Consider the following 21,727-nt stretch of genomic DNA (forward strand, 5'->3'; position numbering starts at 1 on the left):
CAGACCATCTACTGTATTACAAATATTCCTGCACTCGGCTACTACTAGGTGCAACCCTAGACTGTGTTGGGATCCGTTGGCAAGGGTGGTTTTGCGGCAGCCGGCTGGTTCTGCTGCTGCCGTTGTTGGAACCACGACGTCTCCTTGTAGATGAACCACAGGTTGCCTCCCCATACTACGGTGTTCAGGAATCCGAAAATCTGTCAAAGTGAGCAGAGATGAACATGAAGAGTACGGGAACTGTTTACCGGCAAACACTACGTCTGTTTTGTCCACAATCACAGATAAACTCTGCATGATTTTGATTCATATCCACCACTATTGCAATGACAAAACCTAGCAGTGGAAGGCTGAAACCATGGAGATCTGGTGCAATGATTTACATTTGACTATCAAAGCGGTACCACATTTTTTTCTTTTCTTTTCTTTTTATTTGTTCGATGTAAACCTTACAAATTTCTATTTTGTTGCCTGTAAGGACACAATTGTCATTGGCAGGTCACTGTATCCACAATGCTTCCTCATATCCATGTGTAAAGAAGGATATTTGGTAGGAAGCTATATGGCAATGTGTATGGATGTAGCCCCGTTCTACCTGTTAGCCCGGCTGGAATTCTTCCGAGATAGTAAAGAAAGGGCTGATTTCGCTGACCACAGGTATGACATACTGCGAAAGGATTTACGCAGCATGACATGGAGAAAATGATCTCAATCATATACAGTATGGATGCAGCATATTTTGCTGTATTTTTACTTTGCAAATTTTACGAGTCTACTTAAAATCGTGACATGAACAACTTGCAAAACTACTGCCTCCTGTAACACAAATCATGTGCCATGTATCATCTCTAAAGTGGGAAATCACAAATTTTACTCCTAAAAGGGGATAACAATTCTTTCAAATCCCATCACTGCTGTTTTCGATCACAAAATCAACTGCTTACCACAATATCTTACAAGTCGCAACTTGTAAATTGCTATACTTGTGAGAGATGGCATTTACGGCAGATGATGACCGGTGTGGGAGGGGGTATACAGAGAGAACTATAAAGCCCGTTGTAAAAGAACATGCTGCACATGCCCATGAATTAACTAACAGTCAAAGCCATCACTTTGCAAAGTTTCAAACAGTGTAGTATGGAACAGCCACGATACTTTGCAAGAAATGCATACCTCCGACTTAAATTTGGGGTCCCTTTAGAATTAATCACTTCTCACTCCTGTGCCTGCCCCCAGCTTGCTAACTAGCTAGCTCTGCACAAGTGCAGCTACCACCCGAAATTCAATTTTGCATCTGCCCACCCTAATATTGCACATCACACTGCTTCCCCAGTCTCCCTGACCAATGTATTCTCCTATGAGGAACACTTCAAACTTATACGCAGTCATGTGATTATTTTTACCCAATCCATGACCTGCATTTGACTAACCCATAAGACACATAAAAATACAACTGATATCATTATCACTTTCACTATTATTTTTGGTAGTGTTTCAGCTCACTAAAAGTAACAAAGTACTTTGTGGTGAGAAGAGAAACAATTCATTGAAGGTCTAGTCTCTTTGATAGTTGTAGCTCTAATTGGTCTCTCAATAAACTCAGGAGGTTTGAATCAAAACAAAGTGCAATGAATAGGAAAGAAATGTGACTGATATCAGATACAAATTGACCATTTTAGAAGCGAGGCAATTATCTTGCATTGGATTTTAATGGATACTTCAATTGTCAAGTCTGACCATAACATGGTAACTACAATATGATGAGCAGTCACAAAGTAGTCGCTGCCTATATCAGTGGAATCATACGACTTTCGATCCTATCTATCCATAGTTATATCAACAAGTTTGATATGTTACCACAGAAACGTTGAGGGAGGCATAGTTGGCCCTCCTTTCAGCTTGACAGGTGAACGCGGGATTGTCGCATGTGGACTTGTAGACCAGCTCATTCTGGGCCAAGTTGTCAAAGTTGGTCCAGTGCTTGACGTCGTTCAGACCCGCCGCCCAGGCGCAGGATGAGATGAAGAAGAGGAGCACAAACACTCCGGTCACGATCAGATCCTATGAGTGGAAATTGAAGAAAAATTTGCTTTACTGCAAGCTTCCAGTTGTTAACCATTGCATCCCTTACGACCCCTTTCTTGCTGACAGACAGATGTGCCCTGATATCGTAATACTACCGACGAAGTAGGACAGCATACTCTACACGCTGTTAATTTTGCGTACAGATATTTTTGCAGATGAGGAGGTCATAGACATTTTCATGAGTTGTTTTCGTGAATTGACGCCGACACTACAGTAAACGCACTTTCACCCAAGCGCATTGAAACATTTTCACATGTTGTTTAATTTGCGATCCACCTCTGATTTGCTAAATTCGTGAACATTAATCCCTCGCGCTAATAACAGCTTACACATTAAGCCTCATCTCTGTTGTACCATAAATGGTCTCAGTTTTGGACTGTAGAATTATTTATAGAACCTAAACATGTATGCCAGCCATTTGTGTTATTCTGAAAGTTTAGCTGTCTTTTCTGTGTTTTTGTCTCCTTAACATGAATGAATGAATGAACGAATGAATGAATGAATGAATGAATGAATGAATGAATGAATGAATGAATGAATGAATGAATGAATGAATGAATGAATGAATGAATGAATGAATGAATGAATGTAGTGTCAATAAAGCAACTTTCAAAGTCAAGGCGAAATTCACTGAAATGCAGAGTTGACAAAGCACTGCCACCAGGATTGTTTGAACTCTGCACAGAAACCAGGGAGGTGTTTCATAAAGCTGTTCTTAAAGTTAAGAACGACTTTTAAGAATGACTGGACACGTTCTGATGTGCTATACCTATTAGAATTTCAATAATTCAGCACAAGAGCTGATCACCAGTCGTTCTTCAGTCGTTTGTAACTTTAAGAACAGCTTTATGAAACAGCCCCCTAGAGAGCTGCTGCCAATTCTTCCATACTCCATAATTTGCAGCAATTGTTACCGTGATGACCCTGAGATGACCTCTCAGCCCAGACCTTCTTTACATTTTGCACAAGGATCTATTACCATGCAACCATTTTCCCATTGTCACAAAATGGTCCTGATGATGAATGATTAAGTGTCATCAGTGAAATTTTAGACCTTTCTTTCTGACACTTTCTTGTATTTTCATCAAAGTTTCCCTCCATTGCATCACTCCTTTGCCTTTTCTTTACTACTTTTATACAATCAAATTCCAAAGAATAAGAAAACGTTTCCCAAGACAATGCTATAATTACTGCAAGCCCTTGATTTGACTATGACCTTTCATCCTGCCGTAATGGGAGATCTTTAACCTGTTGAGGATGAGTCCCGATGAGTATACTCGGGCAGGGTCTATGGGAAATGCGTGTTGTAGCAAAATCAAACCGTCCTCAACGGGTTAAAAGCTTGATATTGAAACGTGACAACCCCCCCCCCCCCCTCCACTTTGAAAACAGAAAATCAAATCACATAAATCTGGTGCTTAATCATCTTTCAACACTGTACCAAATCACTGAAATTCTGACAGAAAATCATTTGAATCCTAACAGATGGACAAATGGCTCAGAAGCCTGAAAATAGTCCAAAAGCTCCAGAAGCTCTCGAATACTAGGCAAAAACAGAAAGAAGAGAAAAGAAGTTGTCAAGTAAAATCAGCGTTATGTAATACACACATCCCAATACAGAACTCAAACAAGAGACCCGCGGGTCTAGCGCTCACCTTAGTATCGCAAGTTCACCTTTCACGCAGTCACTAATCTTATTCACAGCTCTACCAAAATTTGACCAGGCATTCTCAAGTAGAAGATGAAAATGTACAATAAGGGCCCAATTTTTTTAAGATTCCTTGATTTGGGGGGATTGGGGCCCCCGGGGCCCTCTGGGTGGGGCATGGTGCCCATTTTGATAAATTGAGATCCTGACCCCCTAGGGATGCTACCTGCCAAGTTTGACAAAAATCCATCATGAGGTTTTCAGGAGGAAGATGAAAATGTACAATTCAGGCCCCCATTTGGACCCTTCCAACCACCCCCCCCCCCCTACCCAAGAGGGGCACCCCTGGATCTCCTATGAACAAACTTGAAACTACAGTCATTAATGCACTCACTCATAGTATTATCTCAGCTCTATAACTTCTGATTCTAGAGAAGATTTATAAAGATTCCTTCATTTGGGGGGTTTGGGACCCCTGGGGGCCCCCTGGGTGGGGCATGGTGCCCATTTTAACAAATTGAGATCCTAACCCCCTAGGGATGCTACCTGCCAAGTTTGGTGAAAATGGGTCATGGGGTTCTCAAGAAGAAGATAAAAATGTACAATTTAGGCCCCATAAGGACCCCTCCTCACCCCCTCCCCTGGGTCCCAAGGGGGGCACCCCTGATTCTGCCATGAACAAACTTGAAACTACAGTCATCAATGTACTAACTTATAGTATTAACTTAGCTCTATCACTTCTGGTTCTAGAGAAGAAGATTTTTGCGGATTCCTTAATTTTGGGGGGTTTGGGCCCCCTGGGGGCCCCCTGGGTGGGGCATGGTGCCCATTTTAACAAATTGAGTTCCTAACCCCCTAGGGATGCTACCTGCCAAGTTTGGTGAAAATGGGTCATGGGGTTCTCAAGAAGAAGATGAAAATGTACAATTTAGGCCCCATTAGAACCCCTCCCCACCCCCCTCCCCTGGGTCCCAAGGGGGGCACCCCTGATTCTGCCATGAACAAACTTGAAACTACAGTCATCAATGCACTAACTCATAGTATTAACTTAGCTCTATCACTTCTGGTTCTAGAGAAGAAGATTTTTACAGATTCCTTAATTTTGGGGGGTTTGGGCCCCCCTGGGGGCCCCCTGGGTGGGGCATGGTGCCCATTTTAACAAATTGAGTTCCTAACCCCCTAGGGATGCTACCTGCCAAGTTTGATGAAAATCGGTCTTGGGGTTTTCAAGAAGAAGATGAAAATGTAACAAGAGACCCGCGGGTCTAGCGCTCACCTGAGTATCGCAAGTTCACCTTTCACGCAGTCACTAATCTAAATCATTCACAGCTCTACCAAAATTTGACCAGGCATTCTCAAGTAGAAGATGAAAATGTACAATATCAAGGGCCCATTTTTTAAAGATTCCTTAATTTGGGGGGATTGGGGCCCCCTGGGGCCCTCTGGGTGGGGCATGGTGCCCATTTTGATAAATTGAGATATTGACCCCTAGGGATGCTACCTGCCAAGTTTGACAAAAATCCATCATGAGGTTTTCAGGAAGAAGATGAAAATGTACAATTCAGGCCCCCATTTGGACCCTTCCAACCACCCCCCCTCCCCCCCCTCCCCCCCCCCCTACCCAAGAGGGGCACCCCTGGATCTCCTATGAACAAACTTGTAGTATTATCTCAGCTCTATAACTTTTGATTCTAGAGAAGATTTATAAAGATTCCTTCATTTGGGGGGTTTGGGACCCCTGGGGGCCCCCTGGGTGTGGCATGGTGCCCATTTTAACAAATTGAGATCCTAACCCCCTAGGGATGCTACCTGCCAAGTTTGGTGAAAATGGGTCATGGGGTTCTCAAGAAGAAGATAAAAATGTACAATTTAGGCCCCATTAGGACCCCTCCTCACCCCCTCCCCTGGGTCCCAAGGGGGCACCCCTGATTCTGCCATGAACAAACTTGAAACTACAGTCATCAATGTACTAACTCATAGTATTAACTTAGCTCTATCACTTCTGGTTCTAGAGAAGAAGATTTTTGCGGATTCCTTCATTTTGGGGGTTTGGGCCCCCCTGGGGCCCCCTGGGTGGGGCATGGTGCCCATTTTAACAAATTGAGTTCTTAACCCCCTAGGGATGCTACCTGCCAAGTTTGGTGAAAATGGGTCATGGGGTTCTCAAGAAGAAGATAAAAATGTACAATTTAGGCCCCATTAGAACCCTTCCCCACCCCCCTCCCCTGGGTCCCAAAGGGGGGCACCCCTGATTCTGCCATGAACAAACTTGAAACAACAGTCATCAATGTACTAACTCATAGTATTTACTTAGCTCTATCACTTCTGGTTCTAGAGAAGAAGATTTTTACAGATTCCTTAATTTTGGGGGGTTTGGGCCCCCCTGGGGGCCCCCTGGGTGGGGCATGGTGCCCATTTTAACAAATTGAGTTCCTAACCCCCTAGGGATGCTACCTGCCAAGTTTGATGAAAATCGATCCTGGGGTTTTCAAGAAGAAGATGAAAATGTAAAAAGTTTACGCACGACGCACGACGGACGACGCACGACGGACGACGGACGACGGACGACGCACGACGCACGACGCACGACGGACGCCGGACGAAGGGCGATCGCAATAGCTCACTTGAGCCTTTGGCTCAGGTGAGCTAAAAAGTTTACGCACGACGCACGACGGACGACGCACGACGGACGACGGACGACGCACGACGCACGACGGACGCCGGACGAAGGGCGATCGCAATAGCTCACTTGAGCCTTTGGCTCAGGTGAGCTAATAAGAAGAGAGGTGCAAGATGCACTCACAACAATGAAATGGATCTCCTTGTCGGGGTATCGGGCCTCGTAGATGATGTACCACAAGAGGGCGCCAATGGTGTAGAGCATAGCCAGGACGCCGATGGCCACGAAGAACTGGGCAGAAGAGGATGGGTCTGAGGATGCGTAACGCTTGAGCGTGTCATTGCAGATGGACGGCAATGGTCCACTCTCCAGTCTGAGGGGAAACAATGATTGGACGGTAGGTTAATACAAATTTAACACTTTACACAAATATCACAAATCCACATGGTGATATCTGTCTCCTGTCTGCTCCTAGTACGCTAATCTGTACAGTGACTATGTGTATTTCATCCTGTCTACTTCTAGTATATGCTAATCTGTAAAGTGATTACTTTCATTCTTGGTTCTCAAATTCTTGTTGTATGATCTCTCACTGCAAATATTTTCAATCATACTGTGTCACTGCATATCAAAATCAGAAGTGCTGATCAATGCCTAATCTCCCTGCACTGTGACTTAATTGATATGAAAACTTGCACATTTGATGAGATGTGTCAAAGTATTAGAGGAAGGAGATGACAAGTTCATCATATTTGTCCTACAGAAGCACTGGTCTCAACAACATGTATATTAGTAAATCAGAGGGGAAAAAAAAAATTGTCCAATTTGGGTTTCTAATGGGCTACAAAGCTCCCTAAACCCTGCCACACTTGCAGTCTATCTATGTGATGATGGAGGTGTGGCACTTTAAAGTAAATTCAAGGTAAATTCATCACATCTCAAAACCCCCACTAATTTCTATTCACAAGCATTATCAATATCATGTTTTTGGTTGAAAATCATGGAACTGCAACTCCTTCTCCTTTAACGTAATAATTGCTGGAGGTGGTTTCAATGCAACAATATTTTGAGGCTTGCAAAGAATGTAAACTTCAAAAGTTGCTTCTGACAGAAAAAAAAAGCAGATCAATGGGATCTTTGTAGAGTGACGACATGTCACCTCACTTGTTTACAAATATGTAATTGTTACTAAATGACTGTTTTGTATCAAAACCTGACATGATGAAGTCCATAACTTTCTTTATTTACATCCAAGTTTGATGAAATGTCCACTATTTGGTCTGTTCAATGTCACTCTACTAAACAACTTTAGTCAACTTACACATGCATATACGGAACAGAATAGCATTTGATAATAAAGACTGGCATAAGGTGAGCAATTTCTGTAAAATAGTGATATGTTTCTGCTGGAAATGGACAAAATGACTGACTGACTGTCTGACTGACTGAATGAATATAGAAAGTGCAAATGAGTGACTAGTAAATTTTGCTGGCTGTAGTTCCGAGACAACTTCCCCTTGCCCATTCATATCAACTTGGCCTACATCCAGCAGATCCTGTCCAGAAATCCTCACCAGGGTAGCACTACGATGACACTCAGCAGAATGTGTCATACAAACAGCAGGGAGTGGGCAAACATTATGACAAGTTCACCAATTGTATTACTGGACACCCAATCAACCTCCAGTATGTACTCCTGACAATTCCTTGACTGCCCAATTTGTTGCCATGGAAACATACTGGTCTGTCACATGATGAGCATGGCCAGCATGAGTGATTGACGAGCTCTCGCTTCTAAGAGTACGTAGTTTTGATCCCTGCCTTTCTTTCTATTTTTCTGGCTGTCTGTTGAGCTTCTCGCTTCAAAGATTAATTGTTTTGATTTTAGCCTCCCCTGCTCACAATTGTCTGCCTGTTTCAATCACATTTATGCTGCCAAGTGAAACACAGATAGGCAGAGTACCACCTACTCATGAATGACTGTCATAAATTTGTTGCAAAATGTGAGTGTTCTCAAACCTGTCATCTTCAAAATACAGAATCACACTTTAACAATTCTACCTATACATAATGCCATGCTCATTGAACTGAGTGCCACTCTCAGCAATTTACTTGCTCTGCAAGTCCAAGTTTTGCCAGGCAAGGAAAAAGAATACAATACAGATCTTTTTTCTTTCCTGTTAAATTGTAGCCACACAGGCATATCATGGGACATGAAAAATCAGTAATCCAAGCTTGCTAATCTTTCTTTGACAGTAAATGATAGGATTATCCAGAACTAATGGCCACACTAGTGATGGGATGGAATATTGATTCATGTAATCAGCTGCTTCTTGATCTTTTTTCTCTCTCTTTTTTTTTGTAACGGCTCATCAATTTTGCTTTTTTTGTTGTAATCTTACATTTCTACACTGCAGTTAATTCAGATATCAGTAACCTTATCTGATCCTATCAGAACTTATCAAAACTTATCTGAACCTCTCTGAACTTACCTGAACTTTAATCTGAACCTATTTGAACATATCTGAATCGATCTCAACCTGTTTGAACATAACTGTTCAAACTTAAATTATCTGACCCTGTTTGAACCTGTCTGGACTTATCTGAACCTAAAAAAAAAAAACCCTCTTTGAACCTGTTTCAACTTTAAATCCGAACCACACCTGTCTGAATGCATCTGAACATATCTGAACCTACATGTATATGTTCCTATCTATAACTTATACAGTGAAAGTTTCAGCAGTGTTTAACTACTTGTGTTACTTTGGGCTACTCAGGTGTACTGCCCAGGAAATATCATTCTGAAAGTGTGGGGTTCAGTGCACAATGCATGAATGTTTCTATTGAGAACTACCGCCTATATTGAGGGTGAAAATCATCGAGAGAGACAGAAAAAGGGAAAGAGAGAAAGAGAAAGAATAACATAGAGCAAGAGGATATTCTCTTTCTAGATTTCCTGAGATCATCACTGTGGTCAGTTGCCTAATGTATTTGAGTACCACAATCTTGGTACTTGGATATGATTTCCTGTATGTTTGGCACTTGGCAGAGATCATGGCACCCATCCAACCATTGCCTACTGATCGACTGGTTCATATCAAACCATTCATTCTTTCATTCATTTTAGAAGCCTTGATGCATTGAGGTCGTTTCACATTGAAACTAGAAATGTCGCTATGGCGACTGGTATACATATGCCAAGTTTCACTAGGATACCACAAACATTTTTTTTTTAAAAGTTACGTTGTCCACAAAATTGATTACGGACGGACGGATGGACGGACGGACAGACAACCTGAAACCATGATACCTCTGGCAACACTTTAATAGTGGCAGAGGCATAAAAAACAACAAAAAAATAGACTGACTGCAACTGAAAAAGCATAATGGGTAATTCCAAAATGCATGATCCTTGATAAATGACTGCAGGCAAAGATATTCCAAATGTCTCTTAAATTCATACAATAACTTAACTTTTCTGCCTACGAATGAACCTCTCAGTTTACTACTGCCAAGGAATGATGAAAATTCAATGCTTCATCGTGAGAACTGACTACTGGATACCTATTGAATCAGAACTTGATCAATACCTATCAAACTTTATGCAAACCAAATTTGTCTTAAAAGGGATAGGCTTCAACTGGTGAGATGCTGACACTCTACAACCAATGGGACATTCGTTGATGCATATTCTAGGCTTTAAAAGTGGACTCAGTGTATACTATCGTCAGTTAAGATTGAGAAAAATCAGACAAGTACTTCAAAATCATGAATTTTTAAAGTATCATTTAGATCCATGAACCGTCATTGCTGGATAAGACGACTATTAAACAGTTTGTGATGTTATCTAGTGGAATAATGTAAAAAAACATGATGGGAAGTCCACAAAATATTTCACCTTTTTCGATAAGAACACATTCTTTCAACTTGTTACTGATAATAATATCTTATGGGTTATATTATTTCCCCATGCTCTCTGAAAGAAGTCAAGTCAAGTAAAAAGAAAAAAAAAAGCTAAAATACATTGAATTTTCTGAATATTCATTTTTCAAAAATATATTGTTCCTTGACTATGACATCACAAACTATGTAGCCTTCTTATCTAGCAATGATGGCACATACACGTAGATTAATAAAAATTTACTAATTTTGTAATTTCATAATTTTTTTCATAGATTGTCCAATTTTCTGCAAAGTTCAGGGCTGTGTTTTGCTAGTACATGGATTTCCACATTAACTATGGGGAAAACCCACATTAAAAAAAAAATGAAGGTGAACTACCCTAAAAAAAAAAGAAAGAAAGAAGAAAAAATAGGCAGTTTCCAAGATACTGTTGAGTCACACTATATGCAACTTCTACCAACCTGAATGGGTACTCAACCTTCTGCTCGTACACATGGCCTGGGGCACAGCTCACGGTGAAGGTGTAATAGGTGGCATATCCGGCTGTGGTCGCAAACATGCAGACCGCAAGCACCTGCAGAGATTTGATAGGGGACGGTCAGACACAAATTGACATTATTCACCAGAAATCCAGGCAAATGGATGCAAGAAGGACGGAAGTGACGTAGAGTAAGTGAAAAATGGAGATGTGGACATGGAGATTTTCTTTCAATTTCAATTCAATTTATTTTCGTATTTCTCGATGGAAAACACATGGTATATTATATATATAGTGCATGAGGCTGAATGCACTATAACAATATAAGCACCGACAAATTCTGAATTTGCCCCGAAGGCCAGTTATATTCAATGAGGCCGCAGGCCGAATTGAATATAATTGCCTGAGGGCAAATTCAGAATTTGGAGGTGCTTGGTACTTGTTATAGTGCAATAAGATGTCATGCACTATGTGATATATAAAATAGCATACATACCCAGTCAAGATAAGCCTAGATCATTTCTAACAGTTGCACGTGTCTACACAAGCAATAATACCAGTTTCTTTGAACCTGTGTAGACAAAATCCTGAAGATCCAAATTCAACTATAGAGTCTAGGGTCTACGTGGTTATATCTAACGTTTTCTAGGCCCTACGATAGGTTAGGCCTAGGGCCCTAGGGGTCCTGGCCTAACGTTTTTATACTAGATCTACGTACACTGTACTGTACGTCACTAACGAGCAAACAGAGCTAGTTAACACTTGACCCTACAATAGGTCAACTAACAGTAACACGTTAGACGCCCTACTTACTGCACTGTGGGTCCAGGACCAGGACTAGATGATGTTTTGTAGGATTAGGGATCTACTGGATTTAAACACAAGGCTCGTGCCAGGCCCCATTGCTGCACATGCGGATTCCGAGAGTGTGTTGTGAATGTCGTAGTAACGTTCATAGCGTAGCGTGATCAAAGAGCGCGTAGCGTATACTGTACACACCACACGCTGCCCATTTCCACGGCGCACTTCCACGTAGAATGTACGGAGAAGGCGGCACAAATCTTGGGTTGACTTGCTCAGTAGGCCTAATATCCGTCGGATTGATTCCTTTTTCAGAACAGTAGGAGTCCAAAATTCGTAGGGCGTATTTGATGGCATCCTTTGTGTCCTTATTGTCTAAGATACTGTTTATATAGATCAGTCTCTCTAAAAGTAGCGAACCTGTTCATTTCAGCTTCCATGTTTAAATTTACCGCTGAAAGTCAAGTCCCATCACACAGATAAGTTGCTGGCATAGCCAGCCTGCGAGAATTGAGAATAACGATAATATCGAGCAAAACATATCGCGGTTGGGGCGCAATCGCGTTGATAAGGTGCGGGATTCAAGTACTCGATGATTAAAATGAGGGAGCAAAAACCGATATCAAATCGATAGTGGGTTATCGTTTGCAATCGTTATATTTTGCGTGCACTATAACTTTTGTCGTGCACTGCCGGCCTGTATTATAAGTATGTATGCTATTTTATATAACAAAATATAACACAGAATGTCCAGCTTGGATATATACATGAAGAAATAGGAATACAAAAGTAATACATAACGGTCGATGTGTCATTTTCAATCAAAGTAAAGGATGCGAAGAGAAATTCGATGGAACCTACTAAAAAGCAAAGCTTGTTGAGTGTAGGTCCCAACAAAAGCCTAGTGAGGGGAACAGGATGAGGAGCACGGGTACAATTAAGACCAAAAGTAAGGATAAACAAAAGAGAATGACTATTACTCGGGGCACAGAAGATTCTTCTCACATGTATTTATGTGTGTGATAAAATGAGAACAAGTAACCACATGCTGCACACTATAGCAGTTGCTCTAATAGCAATTTTGACATGGGAGTGATAATGACGTGAATACTTAAGTACTATATAATTTTAGGGTTTAAACATTCCGGCTTCCATAGACACGGGGAAAGATTTGAAAAATGGAGAACATGAATCAATTGCAATTTGAGATGGGTAGAAACATAAGGAATATTGTGATAGGAATGACAAAAAATAGAAATGCATCTAGATATGACACCACAGAGATTATAAGGGGGGAGGGTAGAAAAACAGAGAAAGATAGTAAGAAAAGATAGTAAGAAAAGAAAAGACATAACTAATAGGTAGAAAAGTTTGAAAAGATTGAACTATAATACATACACACAACTATAATGCTATCTTGTTGATACTGTGTATCTATAGTGCATTTTAAAATCAGTTGAAATTCATGTGTTTTACAGACAGAATGAAAAAATTGATGAAGTGATCATCTTCTTAAAATCTTTAACAATACTACCAACTTGGAAAACTACATCAGACTCACTGTCAAAAGTATTTACATATTAAGTAGGTTATACTTAAAATGTTCTCAGTGCAAACTCCACCTATGGACGCATCCCTGAAGTCTTGCTTACATTATAATTACCTCCACCAAGGGAGGAGGTTATTTTTCGTTACCACTGGTTTGTTCGTTTGTTTGTTTGTTCGTTCGTTAGTTAGTTAGTTAGTTAGTCCGTGTGCAAAATAACTCAAAAAGTAGTTAACGGATTTGAATGAAACTTGCAGGAAAGATTTAGAATGACACAAGTAACAAACGATTAACTTTTGGTAGTGATCCGAGAATATGGGGGGGGGGGGGAATTTATGAAGGATTTTTGATATTTTGGCAGGTAGGGTCAATGAACTTGGGAGTTCAAGCTGCGCATTTTTGAGGTTTTCATACACGATCTAAAGTGTGTGCTCTATTATCTACTAGGGTGAGGTACCTCAATTAAATTACCTATGGAACACTCAGAATGCTTTTCAGCAAAACTTTTCAAATGTGCAGTCAAATTCGAAGACTGGAATCTCATTTTGTGTTTTAAATGACTTCATGGAAAAATCAGTTGTAATGTGTGTAACTGCCAGAGCTCAGCAGACAACACTAGGGTGATCTATGAAGGGTTGCACTGTGTCACAGCAGCATGCCATTTGTTACCTCCACCAAGGGAGGGGGTTATGTTTTCTTCAACGTTTGCTTGTTGGTTTGTTTGTCTGTGTACAAAATAACTCAAAAAGTGGCAAACGGATTTTGACAAAACTTACAGGAAAGGCTGAAAATAACACAAGGAACATATGATTAAATTTTGGTAGTGATCGGGTAATTTTTGTGGATTTTATGAAGGATTTTTCAATATTTTGGCAGCTAGGGTCAATGAACTTGGGAGTTCAAGCTGCGCATTTTTGAGGTTTTCATACACGCACTTAAGTGTGTGCTCTAGTTTCTGCTAGGGTGAGGTGCGCCGCGCAGCTGGAGGTTTATGATGTAACAAAAAGCTTCTATATTGGAAATCGGGCGACTTTCAGCATGCATACGTATGGGTGGAAATCACTGATCTCTATGGAAGAACAAGATCAGTGGTGGAAATGAGCTGCTTGGCGCAGGTCTGCGCTCTCTGAGTGCTTCTCTAGTTATGTTTCATTTTCTGAACTGTTAAACAATGACACGCGGAATAAAATAATAATAATGATAAAAAAAACTGTCAAAGATGTGTATGGCAAACTGAAGTAACGTGTCCACTGTGACTGAAGAATTCTACCCTTTTGATTATAGATGTAGCTTTGCGCCAGTGGTCAAACAGTAAAAAATATTAAGATTGTACCAGCAAATCATGTTGGAACACTATAGCTTCGAAAGCCCTTAGGTAGGCCCTAGACCTCAGCATCAAGGGACTGCATGCTTTGCACATATGATTATAACATGTACACCATTACAATTTTTTTTTCTTTTTTTTTTCTGTGAACGTGCAAAGATTTCAAGTTGCGAATCATCCTGCTGATGTGAAACTTGGAACATGTAACACTGCTATTCCTCACACATGAAACACACAATAAAGCATATTCAGAGAGGGGGGGGGGGGACCCTGGTGAACATTATGTACACTCTCTCAGTTTCACCTTGCTTCATACCCATCCTTCACTACATTTTAAATCAGTAACATGGAAAGTTATCACAGAACCTGTGAAATATGCTTTCTACTCACAGTACATAACCCTTCCAGGACCCAGTATCTTGAATGCCTTTCATAATCTTTACAGAACGGTTACCATGGAATGACAGAGGTATTACATTATGTAAATTGGACAAAGTTAAATCACTAAAGCACTCTCATGACTCAAATACTCTCAAGAGTGATTTCTTTTTTTTTCTCTCTCTCCTTTATGTTCTATTACACAATTGTACGTAGGCCTATAGCAAGCACACCCGATACACCTGCTCCATCCATCCCCTCCCCCCCCCCCCCCCCCCCTTCTCCCCGGGGTTTGGTGCTCATGTGACATGCAGGTCAACTTGTTGCTCAATCACAAGACTATATTTCTTTGTGTACAAAATTCACATTATCATACTGTATACATTTGTCCCTTTGTGAGTCTTTCTCATTGCTTCATTGTCTCCTATGCCTTGAAAAGCAGTAGGGAGAGAGGTTTCGGTAAGGTGTATAATTTGTGCAATCTACTGGTTCAGAAGAGAATGGAAATCCTCTGGGGCACGAAATATGCTGCCTCTGTGTGATGAAGCATAATGAGATTTTATATCTCCCAATTATCAGAGGGTACCACGCATTGATGGGACACCAGAGTGACAGAGAGAAGGGGCATACATTATGAATGACGCATGCATCTATAATAGCAAACTCTCAAAATGTCGATGTGCAACTTAAAGGGAGAGTATAGTTGCAAATGAAAGATGCTTCAGAAACATTAAATTTAATATGATAATAGATGAAGGCTCAAGTCACATCCTAAGAGTTGTACCCTCTTGTGCATACTGACCAGTATACATGTATGAATACCCACAAACTACTTTCCCCAATACCTATTAAAATTATGAAAAAACTATATTTGTGACACTGTAAGAAGAAGAACACCTCAACACTGGTAAAATTGAAAAAAAAAAACCAAACACACAAATTATAATATAAATTAAAAAACAAACAAGCAAAAAAAAAAAAAAAACTGTTTCTTCCTCCATACAAGTTGTACCTTGCACAACTTGTTCACGTTTTTCATTAATTTACATGGAATCATTAAAACCAGGGCTGTACACTAATCCATTTTTTCTACTGCCTGTTGGACCAGCAGGTACCCAGTTTTTATTTTTTTTTTTAAATAGTCTATTCCTCAAAAAGTTACTGGTCTACACTGATTTTTACTGGTCAGGGACCATCAGACCAGTGCCAGTGTGCAGCATTGATTAAACTTTGCATTAAAGTGTGACTTGACAAGATTGTATAGGTTTCCCTTGGATGTACATTGTACACTGGATCTTTTCCCTCAGGGATTGAATTCCTGTCTGATGGATCTATCAATTATTTTGATAAGTCCTTCTTTGTCCAGTGTCTTTGAGTAAATATTCTGCTGATGATTAAAAAACCCTGACATTGTGATTGGGAGTGTTTATATATTACAAAATATAGCCCGGCTTGGAACATATACACCGTGTACACCTAGGATTTGTACTGCGATATATAATGAGCGACAGAGAGTTGCCATCAAGGCTTGGTGCATACACAATATATGTGTGCACATAAGCTACAGCACGCACTGCACTGATTTTACAATAATTCTACTGATCCTACAATACCTTGTAGATTTACCTATCAAGAGTGATCACAAGGCAATTCCCAGACTTTATAATACACATCTCAGGGTTGTTTTCTATAAATATCTAAAGATAAGGAAACAGCAAAATTCGAAGAAATTACTATGAATAATTTTAAATGTTATCAATCCAGCTACTTCACAAGACTATTCAACCATTCCTTTTGAACAAAGATGGAGGGAATTTATAATCCAAACAATAACAATTCACCTTTACACCTGTACTCTGAAATCACCATCATATATAATAGAAATTTGCTCCAGAGGGATTGTAAAAGGATGGCAGTAATACTAAAACAGAAGTTTGGTCCAGAAGTATATATATGCGGTGTGTGTGTAAATTTCATGCTATTTACATACGTATTGCCTGTAAGATCTCATAATAGATATCTTCTGATCTTTGGATTAGATCATTAATCTTAAAAATTGAGTGCTTTGTCATATCAACAGGAAGGCAGTGCATTCAAAATGATCAATTTAACAATTGTAGGTAAAAATTGAAGGGCAACATTGTGTTCTGAAACATAAAACTGTAATCATTGAGAACAACCTGTAATGGCACTCCGAAATTGTTTCAAATCTCATGAGCTCTGGAAAGCAATCTGGTAATCCTCACTATCATCTTACAGGAAACAAAACACATTATTTCTGGTAGCCATGGCAGTATCTGTCTGATGCACATTACATGAGGGTCTTTGGAGAGAGCATTGCTGGCTCTGATGCCAGACAAGTTAAAATGCATTATAAGGAAGGGCTGGATAACTGGGGATTTTTTTATTTTTATTTTTATTCTTTTATTTTTTTTTATTTTTTTTTGCCAGGAAAACACAAATTCATGCCTCAGAATACCCCCACTAACTAATTGTAGTCTGGTAACATGTTGTCTTTTTTTCTTTTTAAATGTGATAACAAATCACAAGTACTCATACAGTTGTAAGCATAATATGACATTTCCTGTATTTAGATGTAGAATAGATTTTTCCAAGAAGATGCTATTTGATATGCGATGCTAATGCCAAAGTTTGGGTATTATGTTCATTATTTCACCAGAGCTGTGCCCAGAATGATATGTGGCATTGACATTTTCAGGAATTCTCTGATCCACTGAAGCGGAGTGATAATTCGGTAAGAACCTAAACTGAGTTGGATGAAAATAAGAACATACTATGTAAAACAGAGTTGAGATGTTTAAAAAAACACACAACAACAACAACAAAAAAGGACTACAAAATTGTACATAGATACCAAAAGGATTTTCACAATTGTGCCTATCAATAGATTCTCTAGCAGTAGCAAATACATGCATGGGTATGATGGACATACAACGTATGTTACCTTGTATGTCTATGGTACATTAATGCCGTTTTCCACCACTTGATAACAAGCTCTTTTGATTTAAAAAGGGATAAACCAGTATCATTAAAAAACATTTCCAGCAAGATCCCACATCACTACTTTTTTGAATAATAGACCCACACCACTGTCATCCACCAGAACTGCTGATACAACTGTACATGCATATTTCTGTAACTTACACACACCCCTATTTTTAGATATTACATCATTCAGTACCACAGTGGCTCAAGCTATATCTGGAGGGGTGAAAAAAATTATATATTTTTTCTCCCATTTAGGTGGGGCTCCCATTTAAATGGTGACTGGCATTATATACAGTATGTACATGGTAATTACCCCACAGGGAACCCTGCACGTTATTACACGAGACGATGCACAATTATTGTAGAATTGATATCCACACGACAGCAACACACATGCCGGGCATCAAAGACAAGATGGTAGCAATGAAAAATAAAATCAAGAGCACGTACATGAGTAGAGCGGAACAGTTCCTGATTATCTGATGAACACTGTAATTTGGCCAAGAGTGGCCTGAACTCACTTGTTACAGATCTCAAAATAATGCAGCAGTTCTTTTGCCATAGTATACAGCAGTTACAGTAAATTAGTGTACTTTAGCTTGCACCAAATTGGTGTCTTTGATTCCCGACATGAACTCCTGCAGTTAGAGCTGGTGAATTATTTAGATTAGAATGAAAATGCTAGTGCTATAAATAAAAGACAGTTCTACCCTGTAATGCATGGTCAAAATGGTGCCATTTCCCCCTTTTCAGCAAAATTAGATCCAGACCCTACCGTACGTTTAGGTTTATTGTTGGCATTGCCAGGGCATTTACATTACACAGGTATAGAATCGGGAGCCCTACAAGAAAATGCTCATTCGCAATATTACGAAGTTAAATTTAGCGTTCGAACAACTTACTATTACTTAAGACAATACGTAAGTGTACCGATATAGTGATTGTATGGAGCATTTGGCTTGCCGTAGACGTTCGTGCGGTCATTTTTCAAATGAAGGCGGCGATAAATTGGGGAGCGCTGCAAAGAAGTGGAGGAAACAACCAGAAAACAGGAGGAAACAGTGGAAGAGGGGAGTCAAAATGTTGACTGATTAATCCTGTAAATATTTTTTTCCAGATTGGTTTGAAAACCAAGCTGGAAAAAATGATATTAACCATCTTTATGCGGCAGGGGGGAATGGGTTGAAGTTGCCTTGAACTAGAATGGTTCAAACCGTCGCAATAGCGTATTTGTGTCAATGGTGTCTGTCTAAAGAAGCAAAAAACTGACCCAGCAAATGTCATTATTATGAATGAGAAGTTTTTCGCGGAATCAGACATACTTGTCGGTCAACATTTTCAGAACCTCATCATTGTGTATTGGAATATTTTTATTGAGAATGGCAATATGAAAAGCTCATCTAAATCTCAACTTCGTAAGTGTCCGGGTACACAACTCCCCATCACACCAACGAGGTTTGAGAGATGGAGTTCCAACTGTCTGTAATTATTCAAACAGCCCTCATTTTTCTGTTGATGCACAGAAGAATTCCACAGGCGCACTTGTGCCTTTGATGATCGGGGTTCCATGCCGCCGTCTGTTTGAGCAATCTGAAGATTCATTATTAACTCTTAACATAATATCGGCTATATTCTGCTTGTTTACTTCTCAAATAGAATGAATGGTCACTTAATGATAAAGCATATGAAACAAAAGTAACTCCTGTCCAGGATTATGTGCAAAAGTGTAAACCTGAGCTGTATGTCGTGAACATATTTGAAACTGTACCCTCACTACAAAGCCGATTTTAGATCTCATCTTTCCGATCACTTCCGACAAATGAAACTGATATGGTATAATTTTCAAGAATAATTCTTTATTCATTTATATGTTAGATTTGTGTAAAGTCATGTAAACTCGAGTAATTTTGATTTTTGTTTCGTCAATTTTTGAACAATTTTTATTCGCACATCCTGCGTATCATGGCTGTTTGCGTATAGAACGAAAAGGTACGCGCGGGATTAAGTGTCATTAGCTATAAAGACAATAAAAACGAAGAAACGAAAATGAAACTCAAACAAACCAAGCTAAAAATTACACATCCGCTCAGTAACGACGCATGGCTGTGAAATTCAAGTGTATTACCTATGGCCTGTGAAATTCACGTGTATTACCTATGCTGTGAAATTCACGTGTATTACCATACCTATGGATGGGAGGGGGTGCCGATCGCAAGGTACCCTTTTTAGCTGCACGAAGAAAACGGAACGCACGCACTAAAATTGCGCTATTCTAAAACGCAGATTCATAATCAACGAGATGGTCACGACATTCAAAACTGCAGTATTTATGGCATATTTGAGGTAAGAATTAGGCGGATTTGTGTTATATTTTTAGAATAAACAAGCTACAGATCCTTAAGGTGAAGATAGGTGGTACCCCCAACCCTACCGCTCGTTTTGTAAGAAGGGACGGCGAAAAGTAATTACCATCATAAAGACATATCTTCCTTTGAGAGTGACTAGTCATGGTGCAATGACACATGAATCAATTGTCTTCCTATCTGTGGGCAGGGAGGTGGGAAGTACACCTCCCTGCTGTGGGGCAGCTCCAGTTTAGCACATACCGTAGTAATGGGTAAACTCGGCCTAGCGGGTAAAGTCGGCCCCCAGCCAGCGCGCGCATTACAAGTACACGAAGTTGTACTGCGCGCACTGGGGGCCAACTTTACCCGCTAGGCCAAGTTTACCCAGAACTACGGTACTTCAAATATTTCTGAGAGGCGGCATGAAACATGGGATCAAAGGGAATGAGACTGTTGTTACTCCATTTCCTAAACCTCCTTGATCATACTACTTCTATACTCATGAGCCTAAAGGTTTGTATTTGTAGGGTAGGTTTTAGTGCCTTTCACTACTTGTGTACAGCTAGCCTATTAAAAAGCAAAGCAGCTTGAAGTTGAACATGCTCTAAATTTACAACTGATTCTAACATGTTAGAACCTCTCTAACAGTTAGCTACATACAACAGTCAACACTCAGGCCCAAACCAGTAACGATAACTTTAAAGAGGGTTCTAAATGGTTAACTGTTAACCTGTTACATTGTGTGTAGGCCTAGGCCTACTGTATTGCAAATGCTATGGATGCTGCCAAGACCAGATTGACAGTGAAGCCTGTGCCACGTGACATTCTATTGTTTGATATAAACTCGCCAAAAGATGACATCATGTCGGCTGTATAAATCTAGTTCTACTGCCATTGATTGTGCAACGGCCTGTCTCCTGACAGTGACACTCACGAATTCAATGGCCCTCAGAAAACCGCGGGGCTCCTTCAGCACACGCAGGCGGTAATCTCGGGCGGCAACACCGGGCGGCGGAGCCTGCGCAAGAATGGAACGAGATAGTTTTGAGTGAGACGTACATCCACGATTATTTCAAATAGGCTTTATGAAGGACTTATAATTTTGTCAGTTAATTACTGCTTACCCCTGGTGTTGGCTCTGGCGGTTGTGGGTAAGAACTGGCCTTGTCAAGAGCTGGATCCATGATTTTATCTGTGATAATTTCGCGAAAAGGCGTAGGCAACGGCTCCTCCTGTCAGAATTGTAAGGGTGGCGGTCACGAGATGGCGTGCTCTATTATCAATGCAAATGCACCTACCGTGCGTGGCATGTGATGTGACGGTTGATAGGTTTCTGAGCTGACTGGATGACACGGTCAAAGGCATGATTGTTAATAATAATGTAGGAAGCCTACATCGTCATAGTTTGGTCAAAACTCGATGAGGAAGAGATGAAATAACAAATAAATCTTTTGATGAACAAATGTAAGGGTAGATAGTATAATCATTGAAACGAAAATGTACAAATGATAGCAAGTAAATCCAGTGGCGTATCTAGGGAAAACGGCGCCCGGGGCAAGCGCGAAAATTGCGCCCCTAATTTCTAAAAAA

At 40.2% G+C, this 21,727-nt stretch overlaps 1 protein-coding gene across 1 annotated transcript; it reads right to left on the reverse strand.

Annotated features, from left to right (window-relative positions):
* Window positions 1-56: 56 nt before the first annotated feature.
* LOC139721131 (synaptophysin-like) lies at window positions 57-21,361 on the reverse strand. The gene is made up of 6 exons (XM_071632461.1): window positions 21,262-21,361; window positions 21,072-21,155; window positions 10,718-10,830; window positions 6,537-6,726; window positions 1,858-2,061; window positions 57-200 (listed from the first exon to the last, which is right to left on the reverse strand). The coding sequence occupies exons 1-6, from the start codon at window positions 21,319-21,321 to the stop codon at window positions 57-59; spliced, it is 795 nt and encodes a 264-aa protein (XP_071488562.1). The 5' UTR covers window positions 21,322-21,361.
* Between the last annotated feature and the right edge of the window lie 366 nt (window positions 21,362-21,727).

The sequence above is a fragment of the Diadema antillarum genome, unplaced genomic scaffold (assembly GCF_040938485.1).
Source record: "Diadema antillarum isolate AM-2024a unplaced genomic scaffold, OU_Dant_1.0 scf00000139, whole genome shotgun sequence".
In the NCBI taxonomy this organism is placed as follows: Eukaryota; Metazoa; Echinodermata; class Echinoidea; order Diadematoida; family Diadematidae; genus Diadema; species Diadema antillarum.

What these genes read in the sequence shown, in the direction of transcription:
- LOC139721131 (XM_071632461.1), bottom strand. Translation starts at nt 21,321, where the DNA reads ATGGATCCAGCTCTTGACAAGGCCAGTTCTTACCCACAACCGCCAGAG. An exon ending in CGCCAGAGCCAACACCAGGG is followed by an intron (nt 21,156 to 21,261) that starts GTAAGCAGTAAT and finishes ATTCTTGCGCAG; the next exon opens with GCTCCGCCGCCCGGTGTTGC. An exon ending in AGGAGATCCATTTCATTGTT is followed by an intron (nt 2,062 to 6,536) that starts GTGAGTGCATCT and finishes TTCCACTCATAG; the next exon opens with GATCTGATCGTGACCGGAGT.